The following is a 17,968-nucleotide window of genomic DNA, read 5'->3' on the forward strand; positions in this document are numbered from 1 at the left end:
TCCTTGAGAGGCCAGCCAGGGCTGGGCACACCTCTCACCCCCATCAGGGGTTTGGGCCAAGACTTCGGGCAGGGATACCTGCAATGGGTGGGTTGTTCGGTTTAAGGCCCTCCAGTTGGTTTCTGATTCTGTAATTAATAAGAGATATTTACATTTATAGAGCTATAACATGTATTTACATAAAATGCCAGCATCTTGTGAGCAAAGCATGCTGCTGAAGACCAGGAGTAATTACTAAGGCCATTTTGATTTGCATCAGAATGCTCAAGTTCTTTTTTTTTTTTTTTTTATTTACTCATAACCCAAATAGCCTTTGAATTTGGAAGATGTGACAAACAAGAGAGGTTTCTTTTGTATTATCAAAAAGAAGAATTTTGCTTTATTTTTAGGAAATTAAAATTTTCTGATTCTACCATACCACTGAATTTTTTTAAATGGTTTCAAATACTTAAAGAGTACTTTTTATTTGGTTTTTTGGCTACTTATTCCTGGCAAGAGTGCTGTGAGATGACTATCAGGTGCTCTCAGGTATATAGTAATTAAGTTCCATGTAGTAACCAGCTTGCTCAGGGTCAGGGCTCTACGCCAGCATGTGTAGCCATGCACAGGGACTAGCTGTTTGTTGCTCCCTGTTAGTCTGCCACCCCAAAGAGGAAGAACCAAGAAGGAACTCCTGCCATTCTCAGGATGATTGGTATTTGGCTTCCTGATGCCACTTGTCTGGAAACAGATTGTATGCATCATGGAAACATGCGTGTGTAATTAGCAATACCAGTGTGCATTTAAAGAATCTAGTCCCTCTAGAGACCTAAAATAACTTCATAACTATCTTATTCTTTTTGTAATTCTTTAAAGAATTTTTTAAAATGTTTTTATTTATTTTTGAGACAGAGAGAGAGAGCATGAGCAGGGGAGGGGCAGAGAGAGAGAGGGAGACACAGAATCGAAGCAGGCTCCAGGCTCTGAGCTGTCAGCACAGAGCTTGACGTGGGGCTCGAACTCACAGACTGTGAGATCATGACCTTAGCTGAAGCCAGGCGCTTAACTGACTGAGCCACCAGGCACCCCAGTAATTCTTTTTTAAATGGCGTCTATTTCATAATTGTCACAGAAACTAGTTCAGTAGCTATTTAAAAGGATTATAAAGTGTTTTTTAAAGTATACAGCTGTCAGTATACATGGATTAATTATCACCTGTTCTCAACCTAACTGTATCAGTACTGTCTCAAAACCAAAACAGCCATTTAACTATCAATATGCACTCTTTATACACAAACATGTGTATGTAAGTTCAGTTCTGTTTATATGTGCTTACTCATTGCTTGATGAAAATCTCTTAGAAAGTCTCCACCATTTCCAATTATAGGGCATGTATCCAGCAGGTGTTCAATAATTGCACATTGATGGTGACATAACGTTAGTAATGTAGGATGTAAGGTATTGCACTAAATGTTGTCCTTTTTTTTGTTCCAGGCCCTCTCCCACCACCCCCTCCAATAAGCAGAAATGGCAGCACATCTCGGGCCCTGCCTGCCACCCCCCAGTTGCCGTCCAGGAGTGGAGTAGATAGTGCCAGGAGTGGACCTAGGCCTCCTCTTCCTCCCGACAGGCCTGGTGCTGGGGCACCTCCCCCTCCTCCACCATCAACATCAATTAGAAATGGCTTCCAAGACTCTTCAGGTGAAGGTAAGGTGGGGTCCCAACTCCTTGGAAACATTTTCAGGCTATGGGACAACTGAATGGTAAATTTGTGTTTGTTGTTTGTGTGCTTGCGTTAACATTTCTTGTTTCTGTGAACCTCATTCTTATCACACTGCACTGCTCTGATCTAAGTAACCATTAGAGACCACTATAATTTCAAATTAAAAGGAGTAATCCTCCCTCCTCCACTTTTCAAAAAGGCAGTTCATTTTTCTCTCTCGTTGTTTAAAGTCTCATTTTGGTTAACTTTCTAGACGATCCCAGGACTCTGAAAAAAAAAAATTTTTTGTAGTTTACCTTATTACCTACCTTATCTACCTTTCTCAACAGTTGGCTGTAGTCAAGAGGCACCATGGTTTACAGTTCATAAGCCAGTTTCCCCTGCCTTTGTTATGAGAGGGCCCCAGTTACTTCTTTGCCCACTGGTGGGAAGAAAGCTATCTCCGACTTTAGCCCCTAGCTCCTGAGAGGGACTGGCTGGGTCCTAATCACTCTAATTAAAGTCACTTGGATTATTTATCTGTCTTTGATTTGCTTTGTATTCCATTGACGTGCTAATCAGTGACTTGTAGCATTTCGAGCTTTAAACTTCTAGGCATGCAACTAGAAGTGATCTCTGCAGTTCTCTCCTTTCATTGCATAAGTCTTTACAGCAGATTGTTACTGAAGATACTGTTTGTTTCTCTCTCTCAGATGAGTGGGAAAGCAGATTCTACTTCCATCCGATTTCTGATTTGCCACCTCCAGAGCCATATGTACCAACGGCCAAAAGTTATCCCAGTAAACTGGCAAGAAATGAAACCCGGAGTGAGTATTTCTGCAAGGACTTTTGGTGGCTTCATACTGGAATAGCCTGGGTTACATACAACTCAGGGTTGTATAGGAAATCCAGGCCTCTTGCCTAGAGTGGGGCAGAGAGCCCCATATGGAGCTGTCTACATTCTGGTAAACTCCCCTTCCACAAGCAATAGGGAAAAATGGAGATATCCAGAATGCGTATGAGAAATGATCATTTTAATGTGTCATTACAAGCTCAAAATAACTGGTTTGCTAATAGGTTAAGTTTTATTGCTTTGCTTGTTTGGACAGCCTTCCCGATTTTGATTTTCCTAAGATAGCACAAATAGAGCCATCTTCTATTACTACCAGTTTTGAGACTAGCCAAATGTCTTAATAATTATAACAAAAACTCACTGTAACTGCTTTGATATTTTCAGTATATTAGGATTAGGAGCACCTGGCAGGCTTAGTCAGTAGAGCATGTGACTCTCTTGATCTCAGGGTCGTGACTTCAAGCCCCATGTTGGGTGTAGAGATTACTTAAAAAAATAATAAGGGGATGGGGCACCTGGGTGGCTCAGTCTGTTAAGCGTCTGACTCTTGATTTTGGCTTGGGTCATGATCTTGCAGTTTGTGGGTCCAAGCCCCTCATCAGGTTCTGTGCTGACAGTGTATGGAGCCTGCTTGGGATTCTGTATTTCTCTCTCTCTCTCTCTCTCTCTCTCTCTCTCTCTCTCTCTCTCTCAAAATATAAATAAGCTTTAAAAAATTAAAAAATAAATAAATGAAAATATTAAGAGGCACCTGACTGGCTCAGTCGGTGGAGCATGCTCTTGATCTCGGGGTTGTGAGCTCGAGCCCCACCTTGGGTGTAGAGATTACTAAAAAAATAAAATCTTAAGAATAATATTAAAGTAAAATAAAATAAATATATTACGATTTTAGCTTCTAGAACATTACATGAAAATTTTAAATACACCCATAATCTTTCTACATAATCTTCATAAAATCTCCACATAACATTTATTTTCATTTTACCAGGTCCTCTGCTCATTTTTATCCATATAACTCAAATTGATTTGTAGTTATAATTATAGAGTGCAGTTTTTTGGTGGGATTCACATGATTTTGCTTAGTAAAACACTTGCCCATTCCATCAAGTCAGCATACAGTAATTAGTTTACCATTATTGGACATTTAGATTGTTTCTGGGTTTTACTAAAATATGTAAGCCACCATGAAGAAGTGAATCTCCTTTCCCCTGTTGAAACAAAAAGGTGAACAAGAAGAAATAGTGAAACTGAAATTTCAACACAATAAGTGGTTAGAACTCAGAAAGAATTAGCATGAAATATACAGATTCAGTGCTGAGAGTGTGACAGTCTTAGATTTAGAACCAAACTCCCAAACCAGAAATGTATGGAGAAAAAGTGAGCATTTTCAGATAAATGCCAAAGCGTCCCTAGCCTTGTCCTCATTCCTTAGATGGAGCTCCTCACACACACGTGGTGCCTGTTGACCCTTTAACACACAGTTCTTTTTTTTTTTTTTTTAAGTTTATTTATTTTGAGAGAGAGCGCATGCACATGCGTACATGTGCCAGGGAGGGGCAGAGAGAAAGAGAGGGAGAGAGAGAGAACCCTAAGCAGGCTCCATGCAGTCAGCACGGATCCCCACTTGAGGATCGAGCTCACAAACCATGAGATCATGAGCTGAGCCGAAATCAAGAGCCAGAGGCTCAACCAACTGAGCCACCCGGTGCCCCAACACACAGTTCTTAAATAATTTTTGGTTGGTTGTTTCCCAGCCACCGAGCAGATTCATAGCTGAAGTCAAGGCTGGTTAAAAGCAAAATCAGTGGCTTCAGGGAGACGTGATAGGTGGGAGTCCCAGGTCCTGAGAGGGACTGGCTGTGTGACAGGGGCACAGAGTTGTACTTTGTATCATAGCACAGGACAATACAGGAGTTTCCGCGGGGTTGTGAAGAATAGGTCAAACTGTGCTCTGTGCCTCTGCTGAAGAATTCAAAGAATTAGAAAATATTTTATTTTGTTTTTAATGTTATTTATTCATTTATTTTGAGAGGCAGAGAAAGCGAGAGCAGGGGAGGGACAGAGAGAGAGGTAGAGAGAATCCCAAGTGGGCCCTGTGCTGTCTGTGCTGTCAGTGTAGGGCTCAATCTCACAAACCGTGAGATCATGACCTGAGTCGTAAGTCAGACGCTCAACCGACTGAGCCACCCAGGCACACTAGAAAATATTTTTTAAAAATTTCCATGAACAAATGCCAGAAGTAAACAGAATACTGATGCTTGGAAGGGAAAGTATAATTACTAGAAAAACTCATTTATGTGGAATACTCTATTCCTAGAAGATAACTAATTAAAAAGGTGTAAGTGTAATACATTTATACAAGAGTGGAAAATAAGCCTTTGTGTGGGACAGGTATCTTTGTTCTGTGTGTGTGTGTGGCGTGAAGAGGGGCTTCTCTCTGATAAGAAAACAGCTTGTTTCTCTTCATTTGGGGGGCACTAAGAAATGAATTCACTTTAAGGAGCTGTTCACATAGACTCTAAATATTTTTCCTGGTTTCGTGTAAGCACTCTTAATCTACTTGAAGTGCTCTTTGTGTATTTAAGTCAGTAACAGAATCAACCCCCTTCCCCTAGGTTTTTAATTTAATAGCTGAACACATTCCCTTCCCTACCCTTCTGTCTTTAAGACTGAACACAGCCTGAGGACTGGAACTGTCCTGCTTATGATTGCATCTTCCTCAAGTGGCACAGAACCTGAAATATAGTAGGCATTTCAGAATGTTTCTGAAATTGAATTAACGTCCACTGCCCCCAAAAATGTTTTTGTAGATTTGCTTTAAATATTCCAGCATTCTGGGTGTTGAATGGATTATCTCTGGATCATTTAACTAAAATACTACCGAGTGGTTTTATTCTGCTCCTATAGCTGCCGTGGCCTCCAGGTAGGGCACCAGCCTGGAGGGCACCCAGGCGGCCCTGAGGTGTGCCACCTAATTGCAGCTTTGCATAAGGCCAGCCCTCATTTTTCTAACCACCTGTGGTATGTCAGCTGATGGTCAGAGCTCCATGATAGATGACTGGTTTCCATCTAGATGAGTCTTTGCTTGGGTATGGGCCCAAGAAAAAATGTGGTTGGGATGCAGAAGGAAGAGGCAAGGTAATGGGGTGCCAGTATCTTCTTCTAACTCCTCCCCTTGCTCAGAGATTTGGTTCTATCTCAGAAATCCCTGCTGATATGCCTCCTGAAGAATCTGTCAGTGCCAGCCCACCTTGAAGTCTCTCCAGAGCGGTGGCCATAGCAGCCTTCCTCAACTGACATGTGCCCCTGCTACGTCTGCTCACAGCATCAGAGCACCTGGCTGCATGCCTAACACCTGTTAGATCCTAGAAAAAATGTACCTGAGATAAATGAATTTTAAAAATTGTGAATGGATTTTAAACTTGGTACTGAGAGCCCAGAATATGCATAGTTTTTAAAAGAACACTGTCAATGGAGTGAAGAGAGAACCCACGAAATGGGATAAAATATTTGCAAATCATATATCTGATAAAACATTAATATCCATAATATATAAAGAAGTCCTACAATTCAGCAACAACAAAAACCCAATTTTTAAAATGGGTTGAATACTTGCATAGACATTTCTCTGAGGAAAATATCCATATTGCCAAAGAAACACATGAAAAGATGCTCAAAATCACTGATCATTAGGGAAATGCAAATAAAACTACAATGAAATACAACTTCACACCTTTTAGGATAGTTACTATCAAAAAAGCATTGTTGGGGCACCTGGCTGGCTCAGTCAGTTATGCATCCGACTCTTGATTTCAGCTCAGGTCATGATCTCGCGGTTCGTGAGTTTGAGTCTCTCTCCCTTTCTCTCTGCCCTTCCCCTACTCACACACGCATGTACTCTCTCTCTCTCTCTCTCTCTCTCTCTCTTTCTCAAAATAAGCTTTTTTTTAAAAAGCATTGTTTAGAAATTAGAAGATACCTAAATGCCCAACAAAAGGGGATTGATTATAGTATACTGTATAATAGAATGTAATGTGTCATTAATAATTATATGTATAAACACTAACGACTCTTGAAAAAGATTCAGACCAACTACATATGATCCTATTTGGGGAAGAAAAAAGGGAACTGTTTATATAGAGAAAATAAATGGAAAATATTTACATAATGTTATTGGTTATCTCCAGGTGGTACAGGCATTGGTGAGATTTTGTTTTGTTTTTGTTCATCAATATTTTCTGAATCTGTCATAAATACATACTATGTTTGTGGCAAGAAGACAAGTACTTTTTAAAATTTTTCTTGGGGCTCCTGGGTGGCTCAGTCAGTTAAGCGTCCAACTTTGGCTTAGGTCATGATCTCACAGTTTGTGGATTTGAGCCCCACATAGGACTCTGCACTGACAGCATGGAACCTGCTTAGGATTCTCTCTCCCTCTCTTTCTGCCCCTCCACTGCTCGTGTTTTGTTTTGGTTTTTTTCCCCTCTCTCTCAATAAATAAGTAAACTTTTTATTTTTTTTAATTTTTTAATGTTTTTTTTTTTTTGAGAGAGAGAGAGAGCACAAGCAGAAAAGGGGCAGAGAGAGAGGGAGACACAGAATCTGAAGCAGGCTCCAGGCTCTGAGCTGTCAGCACAGAGCCCAACGCAGGACTCGAACCCATGAACCACAAGATCATGATCTGAGCTGAAGTCTGATGCTTAACCAACTTAACCACCCAGGCACCCCTAAATAAGGAAACTTTAAAAAACTGTTTACAATTTTTTTCCCTTGATTTCACAAGTACTCAGTAGCCAGTGGTGGGTCACCCATCTCTAGTAATGTTCATTCAGATCCTCACTTGCTTCTTCCCCTCACTTGTTACTTCTCATTCACATATGCCAGTTATTTAGTCATAGAGGGTGAGGTAGTGGGTACTTTTGCAACCATCCTTCAGTTTGTATAGTGAGATCACAAGCTTTCTAACCAAAATTTGTATTTTGTCTATGTTTTCATCAAGGTGGATCCAACCGAAGAGAAAGGGGTGCCCCTCCACTCCCTCCCATCCCGAGGTGATCTTTACCTGCTCTTCTCCATCTGAGCCCAAGAGCTACTTCTGTTGTTACTATCCAAGAGCTGCAAACCCTCCTCCCCTTGTCTTCCCTTGGCCCCTTCATACTGGCAATAGGGAGGAAGGTAGGGTAACATGGGAATGTGTGTGTGGGGGTGGGGGGGTGGGGGGGTGGGAATGCAGGAAAGAAATGCACCTGGATTTTTATGTTGTGTATATTCTCCAAGCTATTGCTTGCTTCAGCTACAGCCCGCCAGCGTTGGTTGCTTAGGGGTCAGTAGGCTTTTGTGGCAAGGTGGCAGAGATGAATTGTGTCCTAGCTCTCAACCAACCAAATTCAAACATTCACTGCTTATTTGCTACAGACTGTAATATTAAAGTCCCTGAGAGCTATTTGCTTCCATGCCCTTTTTGCATGCTTGGCTTTCTGTCCGATTGCATGCACCACAGACCATGGAAGCAAGTTGCTGCATCAGGGCTCATGTAACATTTTTCAGTTACAGGATGTCCAATCTTTGGCTGTCTGAGATAAGCTCTAGGATAGAGCTTTCCAACGGAAATACAATGTGAGCCACCTAAGCAGTTTTTTAATTTCTAGTAGATACATTAAAAAAGGACAAGGGGAAATTAATTTTAATATATTTTATTTAACCCGAATACCCAAAATATTATCATTTCAACCTGCAATTAGTATAACAACTATTAAGGAGATATTTCACATTGTGTTTTGGTACTAAGTCTTCAAAATGCAGGTATATTTTACATTGAGAGTACATCTCCTTTCCGACTAGTCACATCCCAAGTGCTCAGCCACATGTGGCTGGCGGCTACCATATTGGACAGCACAGGCCCAGAAGACAGAGGATGGTACAAAAACCTCTTATTTCAAAAACAGACAAACAAAGAAAATGCAAGATGAGCTTTAGCCATTCAAAAAGTAACTAAAAATGAGGTTAGGACCTAACACCTTGTTTGGCAGACAGCTTGATCTTAGATTTTGCTCCCTTATTCCCCCTCTTGCCTTAACATCTGTTGCTTCACAATACCAAGGTCAGAAATTGATCTCACAGGGTGTACAGTCATGTGGAATAAAGCCATGGGAAAGAAACCGAAAGCCAGCTAGGGCTTTGGGGCTCAGAGCCAGCTGCCTTGAGCTCACCTATCAGTTGGATTCCTGCCTTGCACTTCATTTCCTCCCCTGTCTAGCTTGCACATCAGGGCAGGGAGGCTCATAGGCTCCACAGTTGTGCGAGAAAGTTAGGAAAAGGTGGCAAATTGGAAATGTGGAGGAAGGAAGCAGGTTTGGGTTGATGGGCAAAACTCTAATCTAAATCTGATGTTGATGGGGTTGAGAGACATTGCTACTACAAATCGAAGAGAATTTGTCTTGACTCTGCCGGGGGAATCACTTGCCTTGGATCTATACAAATACAGCTCCATGGGAAGGACCATAGGGACGAGCCAGCCTTGCCCTTTTTTTGTATGATTTTTGTTTACAAAACTTTACTGGGACTTTTAAATCTAGCTATAGATGGGGGGGGGGGGAGTATTTCCATTTAGATGTTTTATATGGTTGATTATGTTTAAAATTACCATTACTTATTTTTTAAAAGCACGTGGCCACATATATATATATATGTATACCTAAACTTTGTATCCTGGTTTCAGTGTATTCATGTATTCCTGGGAGATGCTAACGAGAAATCAATCCAAAGAAAAATTTGAAAGACACATTCCTATTTATAGAATAAATAACTGTTTCATTTATATAAAAGCAAAAGAACTTAGAGTTCTAATAAATGGGATATCTAATAAATTATGAAGTTGCCCATTTGAATATATTGTATTTTTGTAACTTTCCTTGCCAAAGTCTTGGGCTTAGAAGATTAGAGAACTTGGGTTTTTCTAACTCTCCTCTACCATTCATCTGTCTGTCATACAGTCATTTGGGGCCCTTTACCCAAAGAGAATTAAGAAATATAAAAGTGGCAAAGTATTTTCGAAAAAACATTTTTTTTAGGTAATAGCATCATTTTATTTTGGATTCTTTGATCAGATATCAATAGTTGATACAAATCCTTATGATAAAGCCTTATGACCCACTTTAGAAAAGACAGAATCTGGCCTTAATAGCAAATATGGCGTAGAAAAGTCTGATCCAAAGGATTTTGGATCTGAATTTTATAAGGGGCAGTAAGAATGGCCAATTTCCTTGTATATCCCAACCTCATAGTGCCCTCCTAACGTCTGAAACAGAGCCACAGTACAGAGTTGCTCTTCATCCAGGACAGAGAAGTTTTAGCAGGTCTTTTTTTAAGTAAATGTTTCATTAATACACCTACACCCTTTCTTTGAAAGTTGGCAACCTAATTGCAGCCCAAACTGAATAATTTCTATGCTAAAATCTTCAACTATGGCAAATCACAAAAATGAATATTTTCTTTCCTGAAATCAGGGCTCACATTTGTTTTTTTTCCACAATATTTCCAGATAAATGTATTCAAGATGCAATACAGTATTTTAATATTCACATATCATTTTATATTGAAATGTATTACAGTATTAAAATTCAGTGTTCCATATTTATTTCACTATGCATTTTATTTAGTAGAAGCCGAGAGAAATGTTTAATCCAATGGTGCCTTACTTTGTGATTTGAAAGAAATCGACTTTTTATGTCTAAGTAGCAGATTATTTGCATATTTGTAAAAACTGTTAGGCTTTTATATTTTAACTTGTAATACCAATTTTGTTATTTTAGTAGCAGAAATGGGATGATTGTTAAAGTGGCCAAAATTTTTTGGCATGAAATTAATTTTTCCCTGTTTATAGTCAGGGACAGTAAAGGAAAAAAAAATGTTTTTCATACCACTGCATTATGTAAACATGCACATTTTGGTATCGATGTCATTAGGACAGTTTAAATGGCGGGGTAGAGTCTACCCTAGACATCTGCATCTTTGTAAGTTAGCCAGACAATAAATAAAAGCAGAATGACAAGAGTGTCAACTGGTGGTTTTTATTTAAGTATTGTCTATGTAAATACAAATGAAAAAGCAAGCGTCTGTTTTCTGTTTTATACTTTAGTAAAGTAAGACAAACTCAAAGAAAAGAAAAGGAGAAGGTAGTGGTGGAGGTTCATGGTGTGTGTACCTCACATCTACTTTCTAATCCCTTGTTTGTTTTTCCTGAGAACCTGCATCATAGCCAAAGTCTGCAGTCTGTTTACTTGAAGCAGATGCTTTAAGACTCTAAGGTACAGATGGATGGTGGGACCAATGGGCCAGGAAACCACAAAGAATAGAATTGACACTGAGAAATACAGGAAAGGCCAGGGGGAATTTAGGGGGCCCGATAATTTTTTAATTATCTGCTGCGCACATGTGTGTACGTATCTTAATGCAGTATAATAGTTAAGAGATTAGAAGACCCGCGTCCATCTCTTACTTGCAAGTTGCAAACTTTTCTAAGCCTCCACTTCCTTATCTACAAGGTAAGTAACTATCTTACAGGATTAATAAATGCATTAAATGAGATAATACACTCAGTACTTGGCCTGACTTATTCTGGCGCTCAGTAACTGGTAGCCAGGTAGCCACTCTTGGTAAAACAACAAATATTTATATAATGATCCCAAATTTACTGGAGCCAAACTGCCTGAAAGGGAATTTCCTAGTGTACCTGTAGAGGAAGAGGCAATAGCAGGCAGACTATCCGTACCAGAAATGCAAAACAACCTCCAGACAGAGGACACCTCACATGATGTCCCTTTGACCTCACAGGCCTGAAAAATGAAAATTCATGCTGCTTTGGTCATCAAGGAAATTATTAGATTCCATTTGGAAGTAAGACCTGGAAAGAACCTATATATAGGGCAGCCTCAGAATTTATGATCCACGAGTAGAACACTTTTGAGAGTAGGAGGGAATACTGATAATTGTTGCTTTGGCACAACAGGTACAAATTGGGGCTGCCCTGGAAAACTGGGCTGTGTGGTCACCCCATTTGGAGGTCATCTAGTCCCACCCTCTGGTCTTACAGATGAGTATATAAGACCCCAAATCACATACTACTAATGCACAAGCAGCCTGGCCTGTCACCTCACCACCACACGCCCCCTTATTTTTTCTTCAGATTTGATTTTTAAGTAATCTCCACCCCCAACCTGGGGCTCAAACTCACAACCCAGAGATCAAGAGTCACACGTTCCGCCAACTGAGCCAACCAGGTGCCCCAACGCTCCCTTCATTATGATCCTCCCCACCTCTAGCGCAAGTCTCTGCTTCATGTGTCTTTCACATCTGCTGGAAAGAAAAGACCAAATGACAAGCTACAGGGTCAGAGAACAAGCCCAGGACATGCAAATTTGGATCTGGATCCTAGCTCTGCCACTTGCTCCCTGGAAGGCCAATGACAAGGTATTTAAGCCCTCTGAGTTCTAATTTCCTCAACTGCAAAATGTTTACAGTGCTTAAATATACAGAACATCAGGCAAAATAACTGGCATATGTCAGGCGCTCAATGGAAGTTAGTTCCATTCGATTTTCTAATCCCTTTGCTATCAAACTGAGGCCATATTCAGGAAGGCATTTTCAGTGCATTCAGAAGAGTCTGTTAAAGTTTGGGGCACCTGGGTGGCTCAGTCAGTGGAGGGTCTGACTCTTGATTTTGGCTCAGGTCATGATCTCATATTTTGTGAAATCGAGCCCCACATGAGGCTCTCTGCTGACAGCTTGGAGCCTGCTTGGGACTCTCTCTCTTCCTCTCTCTCTGCACCCACTCTCTGTCTCAAACATTTTAAAAAAGAGTCTAATAAAATTTAATTGCAACACTCTTAGGATAAAAATTGCTTTCAAAACTGGCCTCATTTGTTAAAACTGGAATCATTCATTTGGTTCATTCAGCCATTCGGTACATTTTTATGTACCAGCCTCACCACAACCAAATAGTGTCCCCACTCTATCTGAGGAATGGTCTCAGAGTAGCAGTTACCCCTGCTCCCACCAGTCACAAGTGCCAAAGCAACAGAGAGTTTTCTATTAAGAAGAGAAAGTAAATACTTTATAATTTTCCTCCCTTAAGGGATTATTTGGTTTCTTTTCTCCTTTCATCTCAATGGGTGAATTAAATTTATTATTATTATTATTATTATTATTATTATTATTACTATTATTTCACAGAGGGAGAGAGAGCAGGATAGGGAGGACACAGAATCTTAAGCAGGCTCCACACTCAGCAGGGAGCCTGAAGCAGGGCTCAATCCCACAATCCTGGGATCATGACCTGAGCCAAAATCAAGAGTCAGATGCTCAACCGACTGGGCCACCCAGGTGCCCCAAATTAAATTGATTTAAAAATTTTTTTTAACTACAGGAAAACTGGAGGTGAGGGAGGGAAGGTTTTAGAAAAAGTTTTGATGGCCTATAAAAATGTCTTTTTACTTTTTGATTAATTTTTTTGAGAGAGAGAGGGTGCAAGTGAGTGAGGGGCAGAGAGAGGGAGGGAGAGAGGGAATCCCACAAGGGGCAGGGAGAGATGGAGAAGTAGGGCTCACCCGAAGTGGAGCAGGGGCTCACCTGATGTGGGATGCGGGACTCGAACTCACAGACCATGACATCATGACCGGAGCCAAAGTCAGATACTTAACTGACTGAGCCACCCGGGTGCCCTGCTTTTTTTTTATTAATTCCTAAAGGATTCCCCAGTCCCCTGACATTCCGATTAACTGAAGGCTTCCTGGACATATAATTTAGAGTGGCCCCTTTCTCTGCTGTCTTCCCCACAGCCTGGCTTCCCTGCACTCTGAGCACTTGGTCCTTCATGTCTGTCTCTGGAGCTATAGTTAGCTGCAGGATTCCCCCACTACCCGAAAGCAGAGCGCTCCTATGAAAACTTTCCTAAGCCAAAATGGCATAAAGCAAAGAAACAATTACCGTGAACTCACATGGAAAATTTTTTGAGCATTCTCAGACCCAGAAAAACAATCTCTCTTTGGCTTCTCTGGTCCCTTAGGACACATCTTGCTAATGGATGTGCAAGATAAATTGAGATAAAGCACAGATGCTCAGAGGCAAGGTTCAAAGCTACAGAGCCTGACGCTGAGATGCCCAGTGTGGTTTCCAGGGAAGGGGCTTGGCGGTGCCACCCTCACGGCTTGGGGCTTGCACTGCTTCTACAATGGCTTGCTGCAAAACAAACACTGAACGCTATTTTCACCTTTTGCCTTTTTCCTAAAAGCAAAAACTCTCTTTGGATTTCTTTCAGTTAGCAAAAAGGTACAATGTAGGTCTTCCATAAAAGTGAAGTGGCCTAATGCAACCTTTCAAAAAATCGGGGGATACCTGTACACATTTCTCTTACTGGTAAATGTTTGAAATGTCCCATCAACACTCTACCACGAATTCCTTAGCATTACAGAGGCACATTTACAGGAAGCTAAGGAAGCTCCAGCTTTGGGACCTCCACTTGCAAGGATCCCTTCTAATAAGGAAGGACTCATTTTTACATCTAATGTTTTATTCATGATTTTATACTAATTTTCTTAATATAGCAGCCTAAATTGTCTAAAGCTCAGCCCCACAAAACCTGTCCTTGCCTTATTGCCCTTCCCAGCTTCTGATAGAGAAATCAACCAAAGTGCGTATCTTAAAAGCTTTCTTAAGCCACCAGCTTTCCATAACAGTGACAGGAGGGTCCCAGACAAATAGAAGACAGCAAAAGTGTGTGCTCCTTTGTACTCCCAGAGTGGTCAGTAGATACTTCTAAAATAATTCAATCATTGTACCGCTCACATTGCATTAGAGTCACTTAAAGGCCCCACAATGTGACCCATCTAGATAACATGTTTGACCTCTGAGGGGTCTGGGAAAGAAGTCTGGATGCTATTAGACATTGAGCTCAGATTTAGCTTAAATTCTGCCCAGGAAGATGCCTGCCAGAACAGCTGGTGTGTCCATCATGGACTCAACATAAATGTGTTTTAGTCATGAGGAACTCCCACCCTTTTCCTGTTTTCTGTCTCCGAGCAGTTTAGTAAGTTAAAGGTCGACTGTCAAAATGCTATCTATTTAAGATAGGTATCTGAAGCAAATATCAGATAATTGGGAAACCCTAATGCCTTATGGTGCTATTGTATTCCCAAAGATCCATTTTTACATGTATTCATTCAAATAAACAACACTGATTGAGTAGCTACAATTTATTAGGCATAGGGAATATGAAGATACATATTATACAATAGGAAGCACTAGTCCTAGAATCAAGGGTCTACATTCTAGATTTAACAAGAACATCAGCCAGTAGGCACAAACCCACTCTACCACTGGTTCTAGAGACATGCTCCTCACCACCAACACAAGGCTAGTTGGCTGTGTGCATGAAAGGGAAATTCCCTCCCCCTTGGTGCTTCCTGCTTGGACTTACTCTTAGAGCAAAGGTATGGACAGGTCCCAGATGGGGCCACCATAGAAAAATGGAAAAATATATCTAACACAGAAGTGTAAACACAAGACCCATTGCCTAATTTACTTACCTAGATGACAACATAAATATTGTTTTCATTTTCCATATAACCACCACCAGTTATTGATCATCTACTATGTACTACAAATTGTGCTAAGGTCTTTGCAAATATTATTGCATATGTCATTGTTAGTCAATGTGACTTTACACGTGGAGAATTGAGGCCCGAATCAATTAGAAATTTGCCTCAAGCCACTTGCTGTGATTGATCCAGAATTCAAACTCAAGGTTGAATAAATACATTTGAATGGGAAGTCATAATATTGTCAACTTTCCATAGGCCAGTTTAAAAACAATACTGACGTTTCATAAAAGCAAGGACATTTTAATAAGCCAAACTCTTAGAATAAAAGATAGTAGGCTCAACTGAACAAACATAGGTTCGTAGGTACATTGCGTTTATTTTCCTCACTGGGCTATGCACTAGCTCTAGTCCCAGACCCACCATTTACCAGCTGGGGCACATTGCCTCTTGCTAAGTGATCTAATTTCTTTTGGTTCTTTGCTCCTTTACAGTTTAAGGAGTGGTCATAACTACCATTTTGACACTTTCAAAAGAACGTACCTGTATTTATCAGCTCATCTTATCAGACACTTGCTACCTTTTAAGGTGATCTCAGGGGAGCCACTAAAATTCAGACATCATTTTTCATTAAGCACAGATTTCTGAAAGTCCCAAACTGCAATGTGAATAGTTAATGTGCTCTTCAGTGTATCTCCCTTGCTTTCTACTGTTCAATATTTGTGGAGTATTTCTTCCAATCCTACTATAAACTTTTTGTATTGAATTTATTTTTTACTCTCCTTGAACTTGGAAAAGTTTAAATTCCAAATCATAGAATTTGCTTTCCCATAATGGCCAGAAGTACACTTTGTGTTCTTTGCCTCAGTCATACAACCCAGCACTCATTCACAGGGGAAATAAAGGTAAAGCAAAAGACAGCCATGTTCAAAAGAAGTCAAGTAAGTGGCTCCAGAATTTCAGAGTATTTTCACAAACAGTCCCTCATGTTTACCCACGGCAGCCCTGTGGCGGAGGAAGAGACTGATCTCCCATGTTACAAATGCAGGGCTGACACACTGAGGGAGGAAGTGACCTCAAGGTCTTACCCCTGGTGAGTGAAGGGGGCCAAGACTACTTCAGTCACAGTCTTCAAACTGCATTTTGCCATTGTTGTCTGCATTCATCTGACAAATAGTATTGAGCACCTTCTCAGTAATGAGAAGGCATGGGGTGAATCCAGTTGAAGACACAAAGGTCAGGACCACCTAAATTCCGTGTTTCAGGGGGCTTACAGTCCTTTGTGGACTGAGGCAAGTACACAAATAACTTTAGGACAAGGGAGAATACATGACCTATTCAAAAGCTTGAAGTAATGCATCACCAGGACCCAAAGAAGGTACAACTCTTGTGAATTGGTTGAGCCTTACTGCCCCACACTCAGGTGTGTTTTCCTCATCTTTTTTTCTTCTTAATGTTTGTTTATTTTTGAAAGACAGAGAGAGACAGAACTCCAGCAGGGGAGGGGCAGAGAGAGAGAGAGAGAGAGAGAGAGAGAGAGAGAATCTGAAGCAGGCTCCAGGCTCCTAGCTGTCAGCACAGAGCCTGATGCGGGACTCAAACTCATGAACAGTGAGATCATGACCTGAGCCGAAGCCGGATGCTTAACTGACTCAGCCACCCAGGCACCCCCCTCATCTTTCTGAGTAAGGCTTCCAGTGTTTCTCAAAATGAAAGTTGTGGACCACTTAAGCACTTAAGGAGTGCTTGTTAAATACAGGTCCCTGGGCTCCACCTCAGACCTACCCAAATAAAAATCTCTTGGAACCCAGGAAAATGTTTTTAATATGACCCACTTCACAAATTTGCATGTCATCCTTGCACAGGGAACATGCCAATCTTCTCTGTATCACTCAAATTTCAGTACCTGTACTGCTGAACCAAGAATGAGAATTTATATTTTTAACAAGGTTCAAGGTCATTCTGATGCACATTCCAGATTCAGAATCTCTTTTCTAAGGTGCTACCCCTGAATTTGGGCCTTTGAAAGAATATATTCATATATATATATATATATATATATATATATATATATATATATAATATGAAAATTAAATCATGAGATGGCATCCACTTTTTGTCATACTAAATACTCCATTTAATACTACCCCCATGCATGCTGATTCATTACAATGCTGTTTGTCTTAAAAATGCTTTTCTTAAAAAATCAGCTAGCTAGCTAATCTATTACCAAACCCAAAGAAAAAATTGTGTAACAAGAGCACTGCATAGTCCTGGCCAGTAAGCATCAACACTCTTTACTAAATGTATGTTCTAGTCTGTTTTCTTGAATTACGTATGCTTGCAATGTGTGGCCTTTCTCCATACTTTTTTCTGGTGAGTTCTGGTCAGTAATTTTGATCCAGAGTGCTATCAAAAGATGGTATCACAGATAGTGCCATAAAGAAATACAGAAGAGCGCCATGTTGGATGTTACCATTTTTTAAGTAGCCCAAGGTGACTTTAAGTAAATGGTTGTAACAGAGAAAAGGAACCAGCAAGGATCTGGGTGATGGAAATCTTTTGACATTATAAAAGGTATTACAAACTTCTCTTCTACCAGGAAGGATGGACTAACAATTCTGACTGGTAATGGGAAGACACTAGGGCTTGTGACCTCAGGAGATCTAAAGAGAAGACCAAGGCCACATAAGAGGAACCTCTGGACTCAGGGACTTGACTGAAACAGCCTGTTCAATTAAGCTCCCCTGGAACGCACACTCCTGGCGTTAAGGGGGCTGCCTACACTGTGGCTGGGAATGCAGCCTCTAGCACTGCAGTGGTTCACTGCAGCCAATGGAA

At 40.7% G+C, this 17,968-nt stretch overlaps 1 protein-coding gene, 1 long non-coding RNA gene and 1 other non-coding gene across 11 annotated transcripts in view; 1 reads left to right on the forward strand and 2 right to left on the reverse strand.

The window, feature by feature from the left end:
* Positions 1-10,581, forward strand: part of WIPF1 (WAS/WASL interacting protein family member 1) — a 128,366-nt gene extending 117,785 nt beyond the window's left edge. For all 6 annotated transcript variants that reach the window (XM_047869118.1, XM_047869120.1, XM_047869122.1 and 3 more), the window contains 3 exons: positions 1,474-1,686; positions 2,395-2,508; positions 7,534-10,581. In XM_047869118.1, the coding sequence (XP_047725074.1) occupies positions 1,474-1,686; positions 2,395-2,508; positions 7,534-7,589 (383 nt within the window). In that variant the 3' untranslated portion in view covers positions 7,590-10,581. The remainder of the gene's footprint in view (positions 1-1,473; positions 1,687-2,394; positions 2,509-7,533) is intronic.
* LOC125171897 (uncharacterized) overlaps positions 1-17,968 on the reverse strand; it is a 134,439-nt gene that overhangs the window by 72,998 nt on the left and 43,473 nt on the right. The window lies entirely within an intron of this gene.
* On the reverse strand, positions 16,948-17,054 carry LOC125174202 (U6 spliceosomal RNA). Its single transcript, XR_007155327.1, has one exon. It is a non-coding gene; the product is annotated as a U6 spliceosomal RNA (small nuclear RNA).

The sequence above is a fragment of the Prionailurus viverrinus genome, chromosome C1, assembly GCF_022837055.1.
Source record: "Prionailurus viverrinus isolate Anna chromosome C1, UM_Priviv_1.0, whole genome shotgun sequence".
NCBI lineage: Eukaryota > Metazoa > Chordata > Mammalia > Carnivora > Felidae > Prionailurus > Prionailurus viverrinus.